The sequence below is a fragment of the Pholcus phalangioides genome, unplaced genomic scaffold (assembly GCF_987345545.1).
Source record: "Pholcus phalangioides strain wild (caught in Gottingen) unplaced genomic scaffold, Ppha-v1.0 ptg000018l_1, whole genome shotgun sequence".
NCBI lineage: Eukaryota > Metazoa > Arthropoda > Arachnida > Araneae > Pholcidae > Pholcus > Pholcus phalangioides.
The window spans coordinates 10882389-10903631 of record NW_028301611.1 but is presented as its reverse complement, the minus strand read 5'-3'; the positions used below and the strand labels follow the sequence as shown (position 1 = coordinate 10903631).

General features: G+C 32.2%; 1 protein-coding gene across 4 annotated transcripts in view; it reads right to left on the bottom strand.

The window, feature by feature from the left end:
* Window positions 1–20937, bottom strand: part of LOC149071728 (uncharacterized) — a 28840-nt gene extending 7903 nt beyond the window's left edge. For 2 of the 4 annotated variants that reach the window (XM_089247804.1, XM_089247805.1), the window contains exons 1-12: window positions 20537–20937; window positions 18882–19001; window positions 15767–15895; window positions 12877–13008; window positions 9164–9224; window positions 8742–8872; window positions 7581–7703; window positions 5635–5811; window positions 4676–4807; window positions 2023–2148; window positions 1793–1877; window positions 1283–1352 (exon numbers count right to left, since the gene is read on the bottom strand). In XM_089247804.1, the coding sequence (XP_089103930.1) occupies window positions 1283–1352; window positions 1793–1877; window positions 2023–2148; window positions 4676–4807; window positions 5635–5811; window positions 7581–7703; window positions 8742–8872; window positions 9164–9224; window positions 12877–13008; window positions 15767–15895; window positions 18882–19001; window positions 20537–20576 (1326 nt within the window). In that variant the 5' untranslated portion in view covers window positions 20577–20937. Of the gene's footprint in view, window positions 1–1282; window positions 1353–1792; window positions 1878–2022; window positions 2149–4675; window positions 4808–5634; window positions 5812–7580; window positions 7704–8741; window positions 8873–9163; window positions 9225–12876; window positions 13009–15766; window positions 15896–18881; window positions 19002–20536 lie in introns of those variants that run through there. The other 2 variants (XM_089247806.1, XM_089247807.1) reach the window with 2 other exon arrangements.
* Window positions 20938–21243: the final 306 nt, after the last annotated feature.

The following is a 21243-nucleotide window of genomic DNA, read 5'->3' as shown; positions in this document are numbered from 1 at the left end:
TCAAATGCCAAAATGAGAAGTGGAGTATACAAGAAAAACAATTTTTCCAATGGAACCTCAAGTAACAAATGATTTTTAATAAGTAAAGGGCATACTGACATTGCCATTTAAGTCAATAAGGAAGGGAAGTGCAAAAATAACGTAGGGAATAAAAGCAAAAATGTTTTCCCATAACACATCATAAAGACAATAAATTGGCGATATTTTTTACTCTGTGACTGCTTGTAACCCTGTTCCATAACACAGTGTATGAAATTTCCTTGTTGCTCTTCATGATGTGAGCAAAAGGTTTCCATATTTTGGTGACTTCTCAAGTCAGAGGAAGGGTCGGTAATTTGTGTGTTATGTATGCTACATAAGTATGTTTCATTGCAAAAGAAATTTTTGATGTGTACTATCACCCTTCTCATTTTGGCAATAGAGCTCTGGGACACCCAGTATAATAAATGTAATACCAATGAAAGAATATTGATGATATCCACAAAAATAACCTCTCAAACTGAATGAGTACCAATACTTAAAAACACTGACCACAGCACTGACTTAACTAAAGATAAATTCCTGATTCTCTGGTTATGTAATTACATGATATATCAACTTTGCCAGGTTCCTTGAACTTGTTGCTTGCAAGCACCCTTGTGTTCACTGAAATACTTCTTTTCCTAAGACTACCAGGATCACTTAAGGACTTTTTTCTTTCCTTTTTGTGTCAGTAGCTTGAATTACATGTTCACATGTGCTGACCAAAAAGCCATTTGCAACCCCAGATTCCTTTGTAAAAAACTGTTTTTAAATGCACTGTCATCCCTCTCATTTTGTGGTTGTTTTGGGACATCCTGAACATAATTTATTTATTTATACAGTATTGCTGATCACTGCTCTTGCAAGAGAAAGTAGATATGATAATACGTTGCATCTAGAGACAATCTTTAAGTTTAGTAAGAAGCAAAAAAGCAATGAATACATATAAAAATAAATTGTCAGTACCTGAAAAATATAATTTTAATCACAAATGCTTTTCATTCATTCCATGTTTTTTTCCCATTAACTGAGTAACAATTAAATTGAAATTAACAATTAAATTTTTTTTTTAGTCTTGTGCTCGAAATTCTAATTTCATGATAAACAAGCAAGTCCAATAATAGAATACTAAATAGCTCATAACTGAAAAAAAATGAGGGTGATGTCATTTGCAGCACCTCCCATTAATTTTTTGAAAAGACATTGATTGGTTTCCTAAGAAACATTGTAACAAAAATGGTAGAAGAAATTCTGTACTCACATCGTTTTCATTACCATTCACAAATCCCGATTTCAACTCACATATCCCTCCATTTTCCTTGGTAACAGACCTAAGAAAACCTCACTAATGTCTAAACAATGCAATTCTAGCAAATATATTAAAGTAATAACACACAAAAATATCATTTTAAATATAATTGTAATATTTTGAAATTAGAAATTCATGGCATGTGGTATAGAAGCATACAAAAATATGTTATTTAATCATTTATATATGCTTACCATCTGAATTATACCAACAGCATAAATGCTCATTCATGGATATTGTTGATATTATTAATTTTCAAACAAAAAATATTAGAAAAAAATTATCAGTTCAAAAAAAAGTTTTCCCCCTTTAAGTGTAAATAATTATTATTATGTCATTATGATATAATTATTATGACTTAGAGAAAAAAATTTGCCGATAAATTCTTTTTTTTTCTTTTAAGTTACTGCATACTAGTTGGCATAATTTTTCACAAGTTTTGTACATAAATTTATTACAAACCTTTCTGTTATGCACGGTGAATTCTTGGATATTGAAGAAAATTCTGTTGCAGAATTTGAATGAACCAAAACATCTGCTATATTTCCTAAAAGACAAAACTAAAAATTTTAGATACTTGAATAAAATATAAAACTAACATGATTAAACATATAAATGAATTATCATTATGTAAAAAAAAATAGAAAACTTAAAATGCTCCAATTTTGATTTAGCATTATTCTAGAACATACCTCTAGACAAGATGAGATGGATTATGTATTTGCAGGTTTTTAAAATGTCTTCATTGTCACTACCAGTCTCTGACTGAAGGAAAGGCACCAGACAATCGTCTTCTATCAGGTCTTCCGTGCTATTTGCTAAATAAAAAATAATTAAGCATTACTCTAGAATAACATTAGAATGTCATTGCAATTAAAACTGAAAAAAACTAAGGTGAGTGTGATCATGTGTTGTGGGCTTCACAACCACTCATTGCATTTACATCAATAATATACAGTTGAACTTGATTAGTATGAGCAATGAAAAGATCTATAGAATTTGCTTATATTAATCATTACTTGTTATAATCTGTAACAAGATAAAAAGTTAGAAACTAATCAGTAATGCCATCCAGATTGGAAACACCGTAATAAAACATCGTAACATATCATCAGCCAATTCTGAATAAAACGACATTAAAGAGTGCAATATGTTGTTTAATTAGTGCATTCAGTCAGACTATCTTAGTTATAAACAGAAGGAATCTGGAACCTCTACAATATGCAGCATTTTGCACACAGAAGTTACCTCTTCATGAGGTATGACAGTTGGTTGTGAATATAAACTGAAGAGCCAAAAAAACTGGTTCAGGCATGTGTATGCAAATAAAGAGATATGGAGCCAATCAGAGTACGGCGCTGCGATCGGCAACGCCTATATAACACAACAAGTGTCTGGCATAGTTGTTAGATCGGTTACTGCTGCTACAATGGCAGGTTATCAAGATTTAAGTGAGTTTGAACGTGTTGTTATAGTTGGCGCACGAGAGATGGGACATAGCATCTCCGAGGTAGAGATGAAATTTGGATTTTCACGTACGACCATTTCACGAGTGTACCGTGAATATCGGGAATCCAGTAAAAAATTAAATCTACAACATCGCTGTGGCCGGAAAAAGATCATGCAAGAAGAGACGAGATCATCACCAACGAGAATCATTAAATGTGACAGACGTGCAACCCTTCCGCAAATTGCTGCAGATTTCAATGCTGGACCATCAACAAATGTCAGCGTGCGAACCATTCAACGAAACATCATCGGTATGGGCTTTCGGAGCCGAAGGCCCACTCGTGTACCCTTGATGACTGCACGACACAAAGCTTTACGCCTCGCCTAGGCCTGACAACACCGACATCGGACTGTTGAGGACTGGAAACACGCTGCCTAGTCTGACGAGTCTTGGTTCCAATTGCTTCGAGCTGATGGACGTGTACGGGTATGGAGACAACCTCATGAATCCATGGACCCTACATGTCAAAAGGGGACTGTTCAAGCTGGTGGTGGCTCTGTGATGGTATGGGGCATGTGCAGTTGGCGTGATATGGGACCCCTGATACCTCTAGATATGACTCTGACAGGTGACAGGTATGTAAGCATCCTGTCTGATCACCTGCACCCAATTATGTCCATTGTACATTCCGACAGACTTGGACAATTTCAGCAGGACAATGCGACACCCCACACGTCCAGAATTGCTACAAAGTGGCTCCAGGAACACTCTTCTGACTTTAGACACTTCCGCTGGCCACCAAAATCCCCAGACATGAACATTATTGAACATATCTGGGATGCCTTGCAACGTGCTGTTCAGAAGAGATCTCCACCCCCTCTTACTCCTACGGATTTATGGACAGCCCTGAAGGATTCATGGTGTCAATTACCTCCAGCACTACTTCAGACGTAAGTCGAGTCCATGCCACGTCGTGTTGCGGCACTTCTGTGGGTTCGTGGGGGCCCTACACGATATTAGGTACCAGTTTTTTTGGCTCTTCAGTGTAAGTATCCCTTTTTCTTAAAATGAGGAATACTTCTTATCCCTAAAAATATAGGGTGATCCAAAAGTCTTGGTCCCTTTTGAAAAAAAAATATTAAAAAAAAAGCTATTAAAGATGAAGACAAAAGCATTTGGAGACAAAAAGCATTTGAAAGAGAAGGTTTCAAAGTTTTTTTTATACTTGCCACAAAATTTTGACATTCACACCTTCAGTCACGTGGGAGATGTTGAGCCCATACAGCATTTCTTGCCATATTATTTGTAACTCGGGTGTTACGAAGAATGGAAGTGAAGATAGAAGTAAAATCGATAGGAATTAAAAACCTTGAAATCTTCTCTTTTAAATGCTTTAAGCCATTTAGCTGTATTGACAGCTGTTTTTAAATATCTTTTTCAAAACATTTCAGGACTTCTGCACAACACCGAATTTTATGCAAGTACAGATTTTTAAAAAAATTGACAAATTCAATTAAAAAGTTTAGTGGTAACATCCCAACAAAAATAAAATAGATAAATTTTTAAAAACTTTTTTTATTTTACTTCCATCAATTTTACTTTCATTCATTGTAAAACCCATATTACAAATAAAATGGCAAGAAATGCTATACAGGCTTGACATCCTCTGTGTGACTGAAAATGATGCACATAATAAATAAAATTTTTGATAAAGATTTTGTAATAAATAAAAAAACCATCTCTGTCAAATGGTTCTAGAGAGAAATGACTTGAAAGTCATTTCTCTCTAGAAGCATTTTGCATCTCATTTAGCATAGTCAAAAACTTGGCAACAAAAATGCCATAAACTTACTACAAAAATATACCATATATTTGGAATCAACCTGTAGTTGTACCTGAAAATTCCAGAAGGTGAGCAACAGTAATCAACATCTTCACTTTGCTGATATTGTCTACCAAATTCACCATGAGGAGCTTTGTGATTGGTTTCATCATACCAACATAACCAGCTCTATTGGCACTTGTTTCTATAGCAAAGATGAATATAAATTTTAATTTATATATATATATATATATATGTATATATTATATGTATATATTCAAATGATTATTTAATAAATAATATATTCATTTTACACATTTATACTCGTACGTCACAGAACTACTAAAAATATTTTACAAAAGAATTTAAAAATGGGGAATAATTTAAAATGAAATATACTTTTTAATTTAACAAAATATTAAAGAACTAGCTGTAATAAAGCCACGGCTCAGGCGTTCTCCACATACCGAGATTATTAAATAAGTCGCAAACCATTGTAAAGGGATAAACATGTCTGAAACACACATGTAAAAAAACATTGTAAAAACGTAATTGTTTGGGAACCATGGTAACCAAAGTAAAAATTCCAAAAATCATTGTTGAGGCATACGAGCCATTGATAGCTAATGTCCGAAATGGGTAAAAAAGTAAGTCCTCACAAACTTTTAAAGGGTATTGTTCAAATTGGGTCCTTTTTTGGTATATATGCAAAATTTTCCAAAGATCGGTCTAAAATTGCAGATTTGTGTAAAGAAACATGCACATAGAAAATCAACTTTATATATAGATGGCTAATTAAATGGAGACAAAATTCTGTATACAACAACATCAGCATTAGAGTCTCATTCTCAATGTGTTAGATCATACATTGATGTTCTTACAAGTTTATGCCTAAAAATGAAATGTTCATAGCCTTCTCTAGTTTCCCAATGTCGACTAAATGAAAGGACAAAATTTTTGTTATAAATTTGCATTAAAGTAAAGCAGAAGAATCAATTGTTAAAAAAATATATATTAAAAAATTTAACTCACCGTTATTGAGCACAGCAGCATCAACAACACCAACCAAGCTGACAGCAGCTTCTAAATCCTGCTCAGGCATGCTGCTCACTCTGTCTGCACTCATAGTTATAGATGCCATGCAAACATCCAAACAGTTTTTCAAAATAGACATTCCCTCATTTTTCATCAAGATGTTCTGGTTCTTGACTATTAAAAAAAATATATATATATATATATATATATATATATATATAATCTTTTTTTTTTTTATTTTAATAATAGATAATTCTAGAATGAGATGAGTACTTTTCCAGAAAGATAAAGATTTTCCTTGTTAATAACCCACAATAAAAAAGAACACACTCAAATCATGTACATCAGTAAGTATAACAAGTGCATAAAAAATAAGTATAGACTTATAAACTTAGTATTTGAAGTATTAAGCATATAAATATTATTATACCTAAAATTATAACAGTATTTACTAAATATTTATACTTATTTTTGTCAGCATGCAGTTACATTCTAATAACAATACTAAAGAAAGGAATAAGTACTGTAGAAGAAAACTGAGAAACACTCAACCATTTTCTTATGATACTTGTAAATAAATGAAATAAATAATATGTGATTCTCACATTTATTCTTAAGAGATCTGTGATCTGTCCAGATAATTTGTTAGTGTTGGTAGGCACATCTATGCCCGAACCATGATTCAAAATCTGACCTGCACAGTCAGAGGCTAGTTCCACGGCCAGGTTGTGAATTAACTTTCAGCAATCATTTTAATTTTTTGAATGTGCATTTCTTTATTCAGAACATTTGTTAATTAAAGATGTCATCTTGTTCTAGCCTGTGTCTTTTTTTTTTACAGACCAATAATTTTCTTGAATTGAAGAGAAGGAATAGTCATTGTGTCTTCACATACTTCCCAAAGCATTCAGAATTTGGACATGCATGGCATCTACAGTATTTACAACTCATAAAAATCTTGAATTTTTACGATGATCAACAGAAATCAGCATTTTTATCTAAAGTGAAATCTAAATAGATTTAGAAGAGGTGTCAACAACACAAATTTAGTGGTACATAAAGATGCCTCTCAATACAATAATAATCCCTGGATAATGATATTTTTCCTTGGTCCATAAAATGTTATATCAAGATTTCACCGTATATTATCTGATTTTTAAAAAAAAACACAAGTAGTTCTGGAAAGTGATCAAGGCATATATTCCAGGGAGGTTTTGGGACTAAACTTTTAGTATGTATTCTAGAATGTCATGTCGAGTTTACAAAGAACTTGACTAAATATCTATCTACATGGTATTACGGAGTGTTATAATTTCATATCATGCTAAAATTAGAAAACATTTATAAAGTGGCAAGAAGGAAAATAAATAAAAAAATAAGAAATTTAGATAAAAAAATAATTAGGAAAAAAAGCTGATAATAGGATACATATGGCATGGATCTAATCTAGTAAAACATGGATATTTGTTAAAATCTTAAAACATAATCAAAACAGTAAAACTATTGAAGTTTAGGAATTTCTATGCAGTGAAAAACATCAGATGCTGTTAAAAAACAGACAAGAGTGTGCATCCTGACATAAGAGATTGAGTTGCTGAAGACTTACCGACTGATACTTTCATTAGGGTACACAACCTCAAAACTCCAATCAAATAAAAATTATAAATAAATGTTATTTCTTAATTAGAAATTCCAATTCAATTAAATGTTAATTCAAAATAAAGAAATCACTTAAAATTTTAATTCTTATAAATTAAATATGAAATCAATCAAAAATGGTTTATTTTTTATTCAAACCAACATTCTCATGCAATATATATTTCCATATGCAATAAATCAACACAATGAAGCGCAAATCTTTTCTTCAATCATAAAAACACATTGTTTTTAAAAGAATAACAATGTTTTATTAAATATTAAAATTTCAAAAAAAACGTACTTACAATTTTTAGTGATTGCAGATGTAAGAAAGGATGATATCGAAGTGATCACTTCAGAAAATGGGGAATATTGGAGGATCTGTAGAACCAGCGGAATCAGTTGTGACACTTTATCTTGATTAGCCTCTTGACCAATAAAAATACTCAGAATCAAAAGAAGACAAAATAATAAATGTAAATTATTTTGAAACAAACATTCAATAAGCCTTTTTTCCCTACAAAAAAGTACAAAATTTTACACAATACCAGCACCTTCCTAGTGTGTGTGGAGAAGTTGACATAATATTTTCATGGTTAGTACCGGTCCTTCCCCCCCCCCCAAAAAAAAAAGAAAAAGCCACACTAGGTACTCTTCCTTAGAAAACTTCATAATTTATACATGCTCAAAATATCAAAAATGCATAGGAAGTCAATAATATTACTCAATAAGCCTTGTACATGTGTTATGGTTAATGTCTGAAATAGCTGACACTTCATGTATTTGCCCGAGTGAATGAACATCAGAACTCTACCGCCGGACTTATCCTGTTGCAGCGATCTCTTCCAACCCAGCTTGGCGGCATAGTCTGGAACAAAGTCATTTATACAATGGCTAGAGCAATGGTTCTGAACCATTTTTTAGGCCATGCCCCACCATAGCACTTGTAAGAAACTATCCCTGTTCTGGGAATTAAAATGAGCAAGCAAGACTATTTCCAGACATAGCCATAACTAGGCAGGTGCACCCACACAGGACCTACTTGGAAGGTGGCCCAAAAATGGGCCAGAAGGGGGGGGGTCTAAATTCAAATTCTTGCACAGAGCACAGGAATGGCAAGCTACGGAGCTGCTACCAGAAAAAACTGTGTTGAGTATTATTCCATAAGAGTCATGATTGCTGCAATGTTTGCAATTTAAAAGTAACAGAATCTCATTAGTTTTTGTGTCAGGAAAGAAAACTATAGGAGTTATTATGTTAGTGAGAAAGTATGAATAAATGTTTAAAATTTAGAGTATATTGTAAGAACCAACAATTATAGTTTATAAACCATTCAACTTTGTAAGAAATGCTGGATACATTATCCTGAGAATCCTAGGTAAAATTACCATATTAATTTCAGTCTCAGTTATTAAACCTTGAGAAAAGATTATGAATTGAAAAATTAAATGCAAATAAAAACTAACCATTTATTGGATCATTAACAGCTACACAGAGAACAGTATTTACTGCTTGCCAAACTTCCATTGAAAACATCATGATGCTAGCATCGTTTTTCAGTGATATATGTCCCATCATGGATGGAGGAAATACACGCCTATTGTAAGAAATAAATTGAGTAAAGATTTATGAATTAATTTTCGGTGATCAATCAATTAAAAATACCCAATAGTATTTAGTAAATACTAAAATACAAATGATTTAGTTAATACACGAAACACATAATAAATTTGCATTCTTTGTCATCACAATGCTTTTTTAATGTGATTAACTTTTTTAATGTGATTTACTTTGTTTGCTGGTGAAAATATAATCTAAAAATTTACTTCTGTAAAAATATGCATATCTTTAATCATTATTGTTTAATTTTTTTTTCAATTTTACTTACTCATATAAAGTAACATATGTTTCCAAACATCCTGATTCACCAATCAAGTTCTGTGCAGCATCTTAAAAAAAAGTGGAAAAAGAAAAAAAAAATGTTTTAGATGTGTTAGTAAAATTAAAAAAATATAAATATATGAAAAACTAAATATGAAAAATTAATCAAAACTAGTAAATATATTTTTTTTCCCGGCTAGTTTAGATTCAACTGTACATTGTCAAAGTAAGAGTATGAAAACAGTTATGACTTTTGAAAAAAATTGAATTAATTTGATTTAAATCTTTTTTTGATTCAAGAATTTTTTTTATTCAAATGAAGTGATTACTTACTAAGCAAAATCACTTAATTTGCTTAGTATTGTATCATGCATTCTTATATTAAGAATATGTGTTTCTTGAATTAAATTTGAGAAATTGGATTAATTATAAACAAATAGAATGTTTAGAAACTGTTTAGAATAAACTAATGCTAAACAGGCAAGAAATATGAATACACAAACATTTGTGTATGTGTAACAGGAAAGTTTGTACAGCCTTTAAAATCAAAGGGTCCTTCAAAATTAATTGAAAAACATTATACTGATAATGTTGTTTAGTGTGCAATCGGTAGAATATGAATTCATCTGTTCCTACATTCCCTGTACAGGTTCAGTTCGAAAAGGAATTTGAATTTCCCCCCCCCCTTTCTTATACTGTTCACAGGGTTCATCAATGCATCACCCCTTTTGTGAATACCTGATTGCTCGGAGTGAATTTTTTGAGGGAGGGTAATCCATTCTTGCATCTGCAGTACGAATTGCTATCTGCAAAATTTGCAAAAGCATATCTGTTTAGCTTGGAAATGCAGGAATCTACCAATATGGCTTAATTGCACAATTTCACAGGATACATAATTCATATTGCAAAGGGTTGTATAGTTATTAAAATTTTAAAAAATCAACTCTTTATATGGGCATCCTGAGCTCAAAAACCCAATTAGAAAGTTGTTGCCCTGTCTCTTCCTGAGGCTAACACAAAAATTCAGTTTCTAAGTGCAATATTCACTAAAATATTTGAATTAAAAAAATCAAAGAAAAGTTGGGAAAAAAACAACATAAATGGAAAAGTGGTCGTGTGTATGAGATGACCCATCATAGAAACATTTATAAGAGGGAAACCACGAATCAAATCTGAATTTTATAATCTTGAATCAATGTGCTTCTAAAATCAAGAAAAGTTGAAAGTTAAGAATCAGTGGTTGCATCTGTCTAATGTATCAAAACATTATGGAGTATCAATTCATTCCTTATTAAGAAGTTGCCAATGAATAAAACAAATACATGAAAAATACAGGATATTCTTGGGCAAAGTTGATCCACTCTTCCATCTTCATTCCCGGTCAAAACCTTTTCAGGCCAGAGGTACTAGTTTCATGAGCGAAAGAAATTGTCACATAAAAGAAATATAAACTTAAATATAGTGTGATTAAGAATTTCATCACTAACTCAAGTGAGATTTATGATCCTTGGTAATTTTGTTGCACCACAGTCATTTTTGATGACATATATTCTGCATACAGAAAATTTTTTTTCCTCATTTATACTGTTTTTTCCCAACTTTTCCTTGATTTTTGAATTAAAATATTTCTGTTAATACTGCATTTAGAAGCGTAAAGTTTTTTAGAGACAGAGCAATAACTTCCCAACTGGGTTTTTGAGCACAGGGTGTCTGTATAAAATGCTAATTTTTTTATTTTAATAACTTTTCAAACCCTTGCAACATCAATGATTTATCTGTCCACTCATTATTGGGGTACTTTTCTAATTAAACTTATGCATCTACAATCAATGGTTCACCAGTAATTTGCAATGAGAGCTTGTTAATTAGCTATGCGCCCGGTATGATGACACTTCTGACATGAAAACTTTTTGGCTCATTGGTCTAGGGGTATGATGACACTGAAAATATTTAGTGTGGTTACAAGAAAAGTTTAGCTCTCTGTATCTATATACAGATGAAAATTCTCGAGAATAATCTTCAGGAGAATATTCTCAGAGAAGAATATTTCAGAATATTCTCTGGAAGAACTACTATTATGAATAATTTGTGAATAATTCTTATTAATTTCAATAGGAATATTCTCCAATAATTTATAATAGCAGTCTTAGCAAAGGATATTCTCAAGAATATTCTCTGTCCCCCCCCCCCCCCAACCCCACCAAAAAAAAAAAGATGTGGAAAATGGAAGTTTTCAGCCCATAGTATCAAACTTCAAAAGCAAGAAAATGAAACCAGCATGGTTAAATTACACAACTTGCAAAGAAATATGAGTGACACAAAATTTAAGTATGTGCTCATTGAAGAAAATAACAGTTCTGTATCTTCATAGAATGAAGGTGATTATAAGAATAGCTTCCTTTGTCAATCAACTTTGGTTTGATTTTTTGCTTTGAACTTATTTCTGAAAATTTATCTAATTTTAAAAATATTTTTTTTAATTTTTAAAGGTTTTCAAAATCTTAATAACAAACTTTTAAAACCTCCCACTATGACAGAATATTCTCAAACTAAAAGTTGTCACTATGATATTAATTATGCCAAAAATTGTTTTGTTTTAAATGTTTCAGGCAACGAAAACTAAATTATATTTCATAATATAAGCAAAAACAGTAAAAAATTTTCATTATTTAAAAAAAAAATGAATATGTGATTATTGCTCCAATTCTTACATCCAGGAGAATATTCTCACCTGACATCTTTGTAAGTTTTCCCATACACAAGCAAACCTAAAGTACAATAGCTATCCTTCTGTACTATATCAAGAGATAAGATTCAAGTCTGTATTCACTAAATCTTCTGTATTTATACAAAACACGAAGGCCACAACAGGCAAATTGACCAATAAGGGCTTTATTTTAATTTGAAAAATTTCTGAAGAAGGGGGTGATGGGACAAAAAAGGTTGGAAAACTATGGTTATGTGATTTGAATCTTGAGTTTAATCATGATTTAAACCAGCTAATCCTAACTCAAATTATAGAGATATGAGCTAATCACATAAATTTTCATGTGCAAAAAATTAATGAGCATTAGTTATTTGAAAATGAAAAATCATTTTCTGATTGCCATCTCTTTTTTCCCCGCAGAAAACTTTTCAATATGAAAATCAGTACACTATTTAACAGAAGTATTTTGTGACCGTGCAGAAATTTAACACATAGTTGAAAAATATATTGGATCTTTTTATTGTATCATGATCGTAAAGTGTTGGCCAGTTTTTCTTGAGTCTGTTCTTATTTTACTTGATATTTATTTGATCTATTCCTTTTTTTAACCCTCACTGGTATTGCTGAAATATCTCACCACCTCAAAAACCTGTTATCTCAAATATGACCAATTGAGATACAATAATCTTTCACTTATATACCCTCTTACACGTTCCTCTCGGTTATAAGACAACTTTCTGCACTCCCAATCAAAAATACTGGTAAATGATGTTATTCACTTATATGCCTCTCTTACTTATGTGTCTTTTTCTTGTTCCCTTGCACAAACAGATAAATGATAGATCATATGCTTCGTAAAGCTGACTTCTCAATGGGAAATTTTTAAAGTTATCACAAAAATTACTAAAGTGTTTAACACTCAGATACACAGAGCTATGGGATTACTTTTAAGTTTAAATATTATTTAAAAAATATATTAATAAAGTAACCAAATTTAAAAAGATATGCCTTACTATTTTTATGAAGAAGAATGCTTGTAAAGTAAGAAATACTTTTTAAAAGAGATGCTGTGAGTGATGACCTGATCAATGCGTTTTGAACCAGATACATAGTATGTATTGTTGTGATTGCATTTTGGTTTGAAGCTACAAAGAACAGACCAAAATTTATATTAACATTATATTCTAAGAGCATATATATTATTTCATTATTATTATACTTTATAAAATCAATGAATCCAGCACAAATAACGAACAGGCATATAAGACTGATAGGACAGATAGACATACAGGTATGACTGATAATACAAGCCAAGACAGTTTTTGACATAAAATCCAGTCACAATGTACTTATTTAGACAGCAAAATAATATCAAAAAACGAATAGCATTCTGTATGTATGAGTGCCGCTGAGGTGGTCGAGTGGTCATAGTGACAGACTCACATCGTGAGGACCCGGGTTCAAACCCCATCATTGCTACAGTAGTGGTCGACTGAAGTTGGTTTTCTGTGGTACCAAACTTTGAGATGCAAATGCAAGTCGATCACCACAGAGAGCAACAGGCCTACCACACAGTATAATTATTCAATCATTGTACTTCACTTATAGTTGGAATAATTGATGGCTGATGGCAGCACTACACATAACAAAATTACACAGTAGCAAACTTCATGTTAGGTTCACAATATGTACACATACACATTCCAACATGTACCAAATTGTTATCAATTCTGCAGAGGAATGTGGGCAAGGTGCATGTGTGGTTTAGTAGCAGGATTTCAGCTAGATAAAAAAATTCCTTTAGCAAAAAATCTAAATTGGGAAAAAAAGTTTTAGCAAATTGCTAAAATGCCAATGATTGATGGATGTCTACTCGTTTTGTATCTCCTATATGCATTTTTGCGAAAAAGGCTACTACTTCTTTTGCATTCTAAGATTTTCTTTCGAATTTTTCAAAAAATGTGGCTGTAACTTAAACCCTGTTTAATAGTATGCATGAGAAAGTGCAACAATCCTTCATTCACCAATTTCAGCTATGTAACTACATTCCTGGATGCTACTTCTCTTTCTTTTAATCCTGGTATTGACTCATCAATTGTTGAGTTGTTTTATTCTTCTCCCTGTTAAATTATCTGCCTGAGTATTTACAGTACTATTTTTGACTGGACGAGTGAAGTGCAACTCTAAATTACGTAGTGAAAGTTTCTATTTTGGTGAGTATTATCATCCCTTTATTTTGTTTTTGGAGTTGCCTAACCTTGAAGTAATAAGCACAAAATAACGATAATAGATTTCACATTCTGTACATCACTGAGGGTTTTCTTCAAACTAATTGAGCATTTTTTTCATTTTTAAATAGTGGTAATGTCTGGTTATAAATACAGGGATGTATAAGATAAGAACATCAAGACCTTAGTTTAATTATCACAGTAAACAAATATCAGAATTAAATACACAGATATGGGAGGACTAGCATACATGAATTTAAAAAAAATAATAATTTATAGAGGAAACTGAGACTCAAAAAAAATTAAGAATATGGAATAATCTGTTTGTTAGAACCAAGAATTTTCAAACTTCATAAATAAAAAGTTATTGTATGTGTTATATGTATAAAAGTAAAGAAATAAAATTTTGAAAAAGCACAGTCGAGCCTGCTTATAAAAAAATCAAATGTCATGAAATATTGGTCACAATGAAGTTTTTATTCATCCCAGTGAACCTGCAATACCAAAATAATGTTGAAAATACTGCTTATAACAAATTACCATATCTATGAATATCGGATATAATAAAGGTTTTGGTAAGAACTGAATTTTTTCATAAGATAGTCCCATAAAAATCAAAATGTCTCTTTCAGAAACAAAGTCTGAATGTGAAATATACTCTTACGAGAAAGACTTGGATGTGTGTTCTGTCAGAGCCATCTATAGTTAGATGGCAATCTCTCAACTGCAGATAGCACTGGAACTGTTCATTCCTAGAATCATTCGAATAAAGAGGGATCGTCTAATCACTGTTTCATTTATGTCAGCGTTTCTGTGTCTTTGTAACCCCCATGACCATTAAAATGTCTGTGACAGTTCAATGGACCACATACAGCAGTGATTCTTAAACCTTTGCCATCCGCAGCTCCCTTGATTCAGTCAAGGTTTATTTTCTGCTTTCCAGAATAGTATAATGAAAAATCACTTCAAATCACAGAACAGGCACAAATAACATTAATGGGTTACCTCTGACAAGACTCTAAAAGCTGTGACATAAACTTTCAGAATTACTAACTAGCAGCTTATGGGTATAACAGGTTATTCAAGTGTCTATGAGAATATTGTTAATAATTGTGACATACGTGAATAATTTTCATTTGAATTATAATTAAATTTTCAAGTCAGTCTGAGAGACTAGATGTGTTCATCTGCATGGACCACCTGCTGCTTCATATATGGATTCCTCTCATTTAACTTGAGTATTTGTCATGTATTGGTTATAACAGTAAAATAAAAACTTCTTTTGTGGGGTCCTGTTTTTGTGAAAAGGGTCGTTAATTTTGTAGGAAGCAAAATAATCTAGTTAATTAGTCACAAAAATCAATGAAAGCCAAAATTTATGATTTCATTAATTTTTATTTTGTGAAGGGTTCGTTTTTCAGAATTTTGTGAACAGCCCAGAAAATGGACCCAAATTTTAGCTAGACAGACCTTTGTATAAAGAATATCAGATATTGTGGGTTTTTCCCTCATTCCTGTACAACTTCATTATATCCAGGTTCAACTGTATTTTAGTGATATAAGTATTGTGTGACTAATAATTTTTTTAATGTTTTTATAAAAATGCAATTTGATCTACTTATAATATTCAACACATAAGAACTCAAATACATGAATTCTTTGTTCATAAGCTCACCATTTTGGTCAATCAAACATGCCAGTGCCTTGAAACCATATTCAACGAAGTCAGAATTATTGGTATTATCTATGAAGTTGTGAAGAAACTGCAAACCTTTTAGTTCTCTGAAAGCATCTTTTGCATGGTCTGTAGAAAGGATTAAAAAAAAATTATAAAATGAAAACATTTCATACATATGTGACATTTTTATTACAGCAATTTCCCAAAGTTAAAAGATAGATGGTACCAGCAATAACTGCGTGAATCAAATTCACATAAGTAAAGGTGCAATTTTTTAACATACATATGGGCATACACTGGACTCAAAATTTGAGAAAGCACCAGTTGTTTGGTAAAACTTGCAATCAAAGCCAAAGTTGTTGTTTTTTTTCACAATGTACTAAATTAAATAAAAAAAATTACCATGATACATAAAAAGCAAACTTGCATTGTGACTGCAATCTGTTCCTTAAAAATACTACATTACACGTTTGGACAAATCCCGGATACCAGGTCGCCATGGGCAACAAGAAAATCTGTATTAGAAGCTAAAATTTTATGTATGTGATTGCTAAATCAGTCTAGGGATGGTTCAAAAATTTCTAATTTCATAATAAACTGCCTTCTAGCATAGGAAGAGGTCATCGAAGGCAGAAAAAAAATTGTTTAAGAAATTTTTTCTTGTGAAAAAACCATGCTTGGCTCTTACAAAATTTGACTGCACCTAATTTTTGTTTTAATTCATCAAGTCTTGCTGTATTTCGTACTTTAAAATCTTAACAAAGAAAATTCATACATAATAAGTCAAATATAAATACAAACACAAAGGGCACAACAGGCAAAATGCCTACGTGGATGTCAAATGTAACCAAATTACAGTTGATCCCACTTATAACGTTTTCAAGAAACTGCAACTAAAAAACATTATAAGCTGGGAAACGTTTTAAGAGAGAAATGTCTATAAGAATAACAAGACCCAGTTTTTCACAGACCATGAATTTTTTATGTAGTTATTTTTTAATTTTAGCAAACATTATGGTACATACAGATTTAATAGGAAGAAATTTTATTATTCCATTAAATAATTACATGTACTATGCGGGATAGAAAAAAAGAAATCATTTACATTTTGAGTGATGTACAAGGCATCTTTTTCAAGTTTTCTAGGTTTTGCTAATCAAAAAAATCTGTCATAGATGACTTTTTTTTTTTCCTCTTGCAAAAGTTAAGTTATAACAGTCAAGTTTCTGTAAAATCTGCATAACGTAGCATATTCTCTTGCCCTTCCACAAAATATTGAAAAGTTTCCAGTCCAGAGACATTTCTGACTCGAATTGTGTTCTACAAAATCTAGCGCTGTTACTGCTTCATTTTATGAAATTTCAAAGGTCATGAAAGCATTGTATTGGCTATTCTGTGAAGAATTAAATACCAGGAAGTAGTCGGGAGAAATCTGTATTTTTTTATTTGAAAAGCTGCTTTCAAATGCTACTTGATGCTGGCAAGTATGATGCTGAAAACCTGTTAAACTGTTTGTTTTGTGTGCATGTTACTATTTTGCAGCTTGATTTTTATCAATAGATTCAGAAGTGGATGAGAAAAAAGCCACCCTTTTATTCCTTTGTTATACACAGATGTCATCTAACACCACTTTGAGCAGATTCTTTTTTTGGGAGTAATTTTTTCAAGTTTTTTGGAATTGATCTAGTGCAGCAAATTCGAATACGACCGCAGAGGAAAGAAAGTAACCCTCTTCTGAGAATTTTTCTTCTCTCCGATTTATTCTCCCTACTCTGAGACATAACATCACCCTGGTGTATGTGAACAGTGGTAAGGGCAGTTTATGCTCTGATCATGACAAGACATTCATGTTGGGAGCTGTTATTGATTGTTCAGGAGATAATTCCATGACACGAATTCTGGAATATTCTCTTGACTATCAATATAATAGATCATGACTCTATAATAAATTTTTATTTCTGAAGTTTGTGGGAAAAAAACAGCAGAATTGTCATTTATAGCCCCATTAGCTTCTGAAGATAAAATGTCATCCAGATGATTCCAAACATTTTGTGAGAAAAGTTTCTAATGCACATTGAAAGTCCTATACATAAGTGTAAGCAGAATTTTCTCAAGGGGGGGGGGGGGTGTTAAGATTTTTTTTTTCCTTCTGGTGGGGTTTAGGTTTTTTCCTGCAAAATAACACTATAATCTTGGCTCAAGATGGGGTTAGAACCCCACCCTCCCCCCCCTTTTGCGTACGCCAATAGTCCCATATAACAATATTTAAGGGACTAGAGAAAAGGGCTTATCGTTGCAGATTAAATATATTAATACTCTAAAAATTGTATCGGAACCAGAGAGTAATATCACTAAATAGGGGGATTACCATTAAAAATGGTGTGTGTATATAGGATTCTCACTGTATTTGAATAATTGATAAAAGAGCACGCTATTATAGCAAGTCTGTCTATTTCAGACCCAGATCGCACAAATGTGTCGAGGTTGTTTTTTCTCACTGAAGATATTTTTCTTTCAACCTCAGTGAATTCAGCCCCGACTTCAGGGATGGAGGGTGCTTCATCTGTGAAATAAGGGGCTGAACTCCCTGAAGTTAAAAACAAATTAGTTGAGGAAAAAGTGAGGAAAAACTACCTAGTTGTGAGCTAAAACTACAACAGTGAGGAAAAAGCAAGCCCTTACATTTGAGTACCACGTGCGAAAGGGATATAATGTAATTTTTCTTATCAGCTCAACATAAAATATCTGTTTCTTTGATGTTTTCTCACAGGGATTTATCAGTTTTGAATACCAAAAATTATGGTTTATTTTTTTTCCCCCACTTCAACATCTAAACCACAAAGGTATTCAAAGAAACAAGGAATGTGACCTTTACATATATAAAGAAAACCACATTTATTTCAAGTAACAAAAGAGCTTCAGGTACATTGATCAAGCATACAGATTGATGTGCTTTCAGATACATCAAAAGCCTTTTGTGTAATCAAACAAAAGAGGGTTTTTCATGGCAGAAATTCATACGTAACTTTTAATAATTTATTCAGACATAACATGTGTTTGATAATTGATTTCTTCAATGAAAAAAGGTTAAAAATGTAAGAATCACACTTACCTATTTTCATGCAAAGTAGTATGACGGCTTTGAGAGCCTCCACTATTCTAGCAGAGTATGTTTCATCCCCAGCTTTGATGCATGACAACAAAGAATTCAGATCATTGGTCACTGTCATCGCTATAGTAAGCAGAAGAACACTATCATGGTCAGATGGTTTGAGTTATTATCATTACTGATTGTTACTTCACCATAAAACTTATCGTGAACTTAGTAGGTTGCTGAATGGCTTGTTGATGATTTGCGGTACGGATGTAAAGGGAGGGAATTCTTTTTTTGCACATATAAGAAAGGTACATTTGCAGAGGCATTCATTTACATTCAAGGCATTCAATTGCAACACATTAACATTTTAAAAACTAAGTTCAAATTTACTCAAACACAATTACTGATATCGTCAAAATTAGCAAAAACAGTCATTTTAAAAAATCAACTTTCAAATAGGCCTACATTAGCCTTTTTTAATCAGTAGGCCTATAGGTGATGGCTGCCTATCATATGTGAGGAAAAGGGGTGGGTGGGGGGGGGGGGGAAATAAGTGAAAAGTGCCTGGTGAACACTTTATCATTGACACAGCAGTTTTAGATTTTTTTCACTTTATAAATATAAGAGAAAGAGGAAATACACAAATTTTCTTTTATGTTGGTAGGGTTAAACTAATACATTCTATGCTCAATATAAGGACCTCCTTCATCCAATCGAAAACAGGTGTTTTATTGGGAGGTTCACTATATCAAAAGTAAAACATATACAAGTCATTCTATGAAATTATTTGCAACTTATCCTACCAGTTGATTTGACCATCATGAGATATGTTAGTTTTACCCTACTTGTACAGTGAAGCTTAGTCCAACACTGCCCCATAATGCAGTGCTTGGTCCTAGGTTATAGATCTGTATCTATAACAAGAAACCAGGTGAATGGCATTAAGAGGGTGGCATCCCCCCCGAACTTCACCTCCACCAGCACTCGATTCAGGATTTATTTTCATCTTATCCTGTCAGATATGTGCTGAGCAGGATGGCACAGTTGAATCTACAGATTAATTACCCAGATGCCGTTAGAGGCAGGCAGGGGTGCAACATTATCCTAAGGGTTATTATAATGGAATGGGTGCTATAATGTGGGATCATTACAGCATGTGTCGACTGTACCATACTAACATCTACTCATATGTTAACGGTACATGTGATAAATCAGTTATTGTGCATAATATCTAGCTTATTGGCAATTATGTACAAAATAACCAAATTTATCACATTTATCATAACATAGGTCTACATCACTTTCATCAAAAACATTGTAGTATCCAAAGGGTACATGAATTTTTCCTGTCAAATTTCGATGAGAACACGTAATAGATTTATAAAATGTGATAACAAAGACTTGGAGAACCAAATTTCATAAAAAGGGGAATTTTCAGACTGATTTTCATACAAAAACCAATAACAAAAAATTTGCTTGGTAAAAAAAAATATTTTTCTTCAAATAAAAAGAAAAGGAACTTTCACTAATATCAGGTATCTTTCAGGAATGAAATAAATAATTAGCATCAGGATGAAAAATTAAATCCCAAGTTTTTTATGTAATCAGAATTTTATCATCATCTGAACATTTTAATAAAGATATTTTTACTCAATAAAAGAAACATTTACCATGCAACTGAGAATCGGGGTGCTGAGATGATGTAGCCATAACTCCAACTATTCTACATAATCCTTCTTGAATATCTATAAAATATAAATAATAACAAAAATTTTATGGGTAGAAACTTAGACAAGCAAAAAAATCTGTCATCAAGGGGCTAAAATTTTGATGAAATTGTAAATCTAATCGCAACCTCACTTACAGAATCTTAGCCTATTTGGTTTGTCTATTTAACAACTTAAATATCCTTCTTACATGCTTTGAAATTGCAATTTAGTTAACTACTAAATTGCTTACCTCATGTAAAGAGACCCATGTAAATGGTCTACAGTCAAAATTTCTCACTGAAAACATGGAGAAACATTCAATTCATAAGAGTTTGATTTTTTTTATCCGTACATTTTGTGGCTATCCCAATCAACTGCCCCCAAGAGTCAATTTTAAAGGAACAAAAAAAATACTGTTATACAATTATCAAATTTTACAGTGGAGGATGGCAAAATTGTATTTACTCCCCCACAAAAAATTAATAGTTAAGGCCCTGATTCTGATACACGCAAATAGATTGATTTTGGTTATTAACTGGTCTATCCATATGATTGCTGGAGACTTCAGGCGAAAGACTTTTTTTTTTAGGGCTGTCTCAAGTATATGGGTGAGGCACAACATGAGGAGGATGACATTGCTTTTTCATTCACATAGATTGTAGAGCACA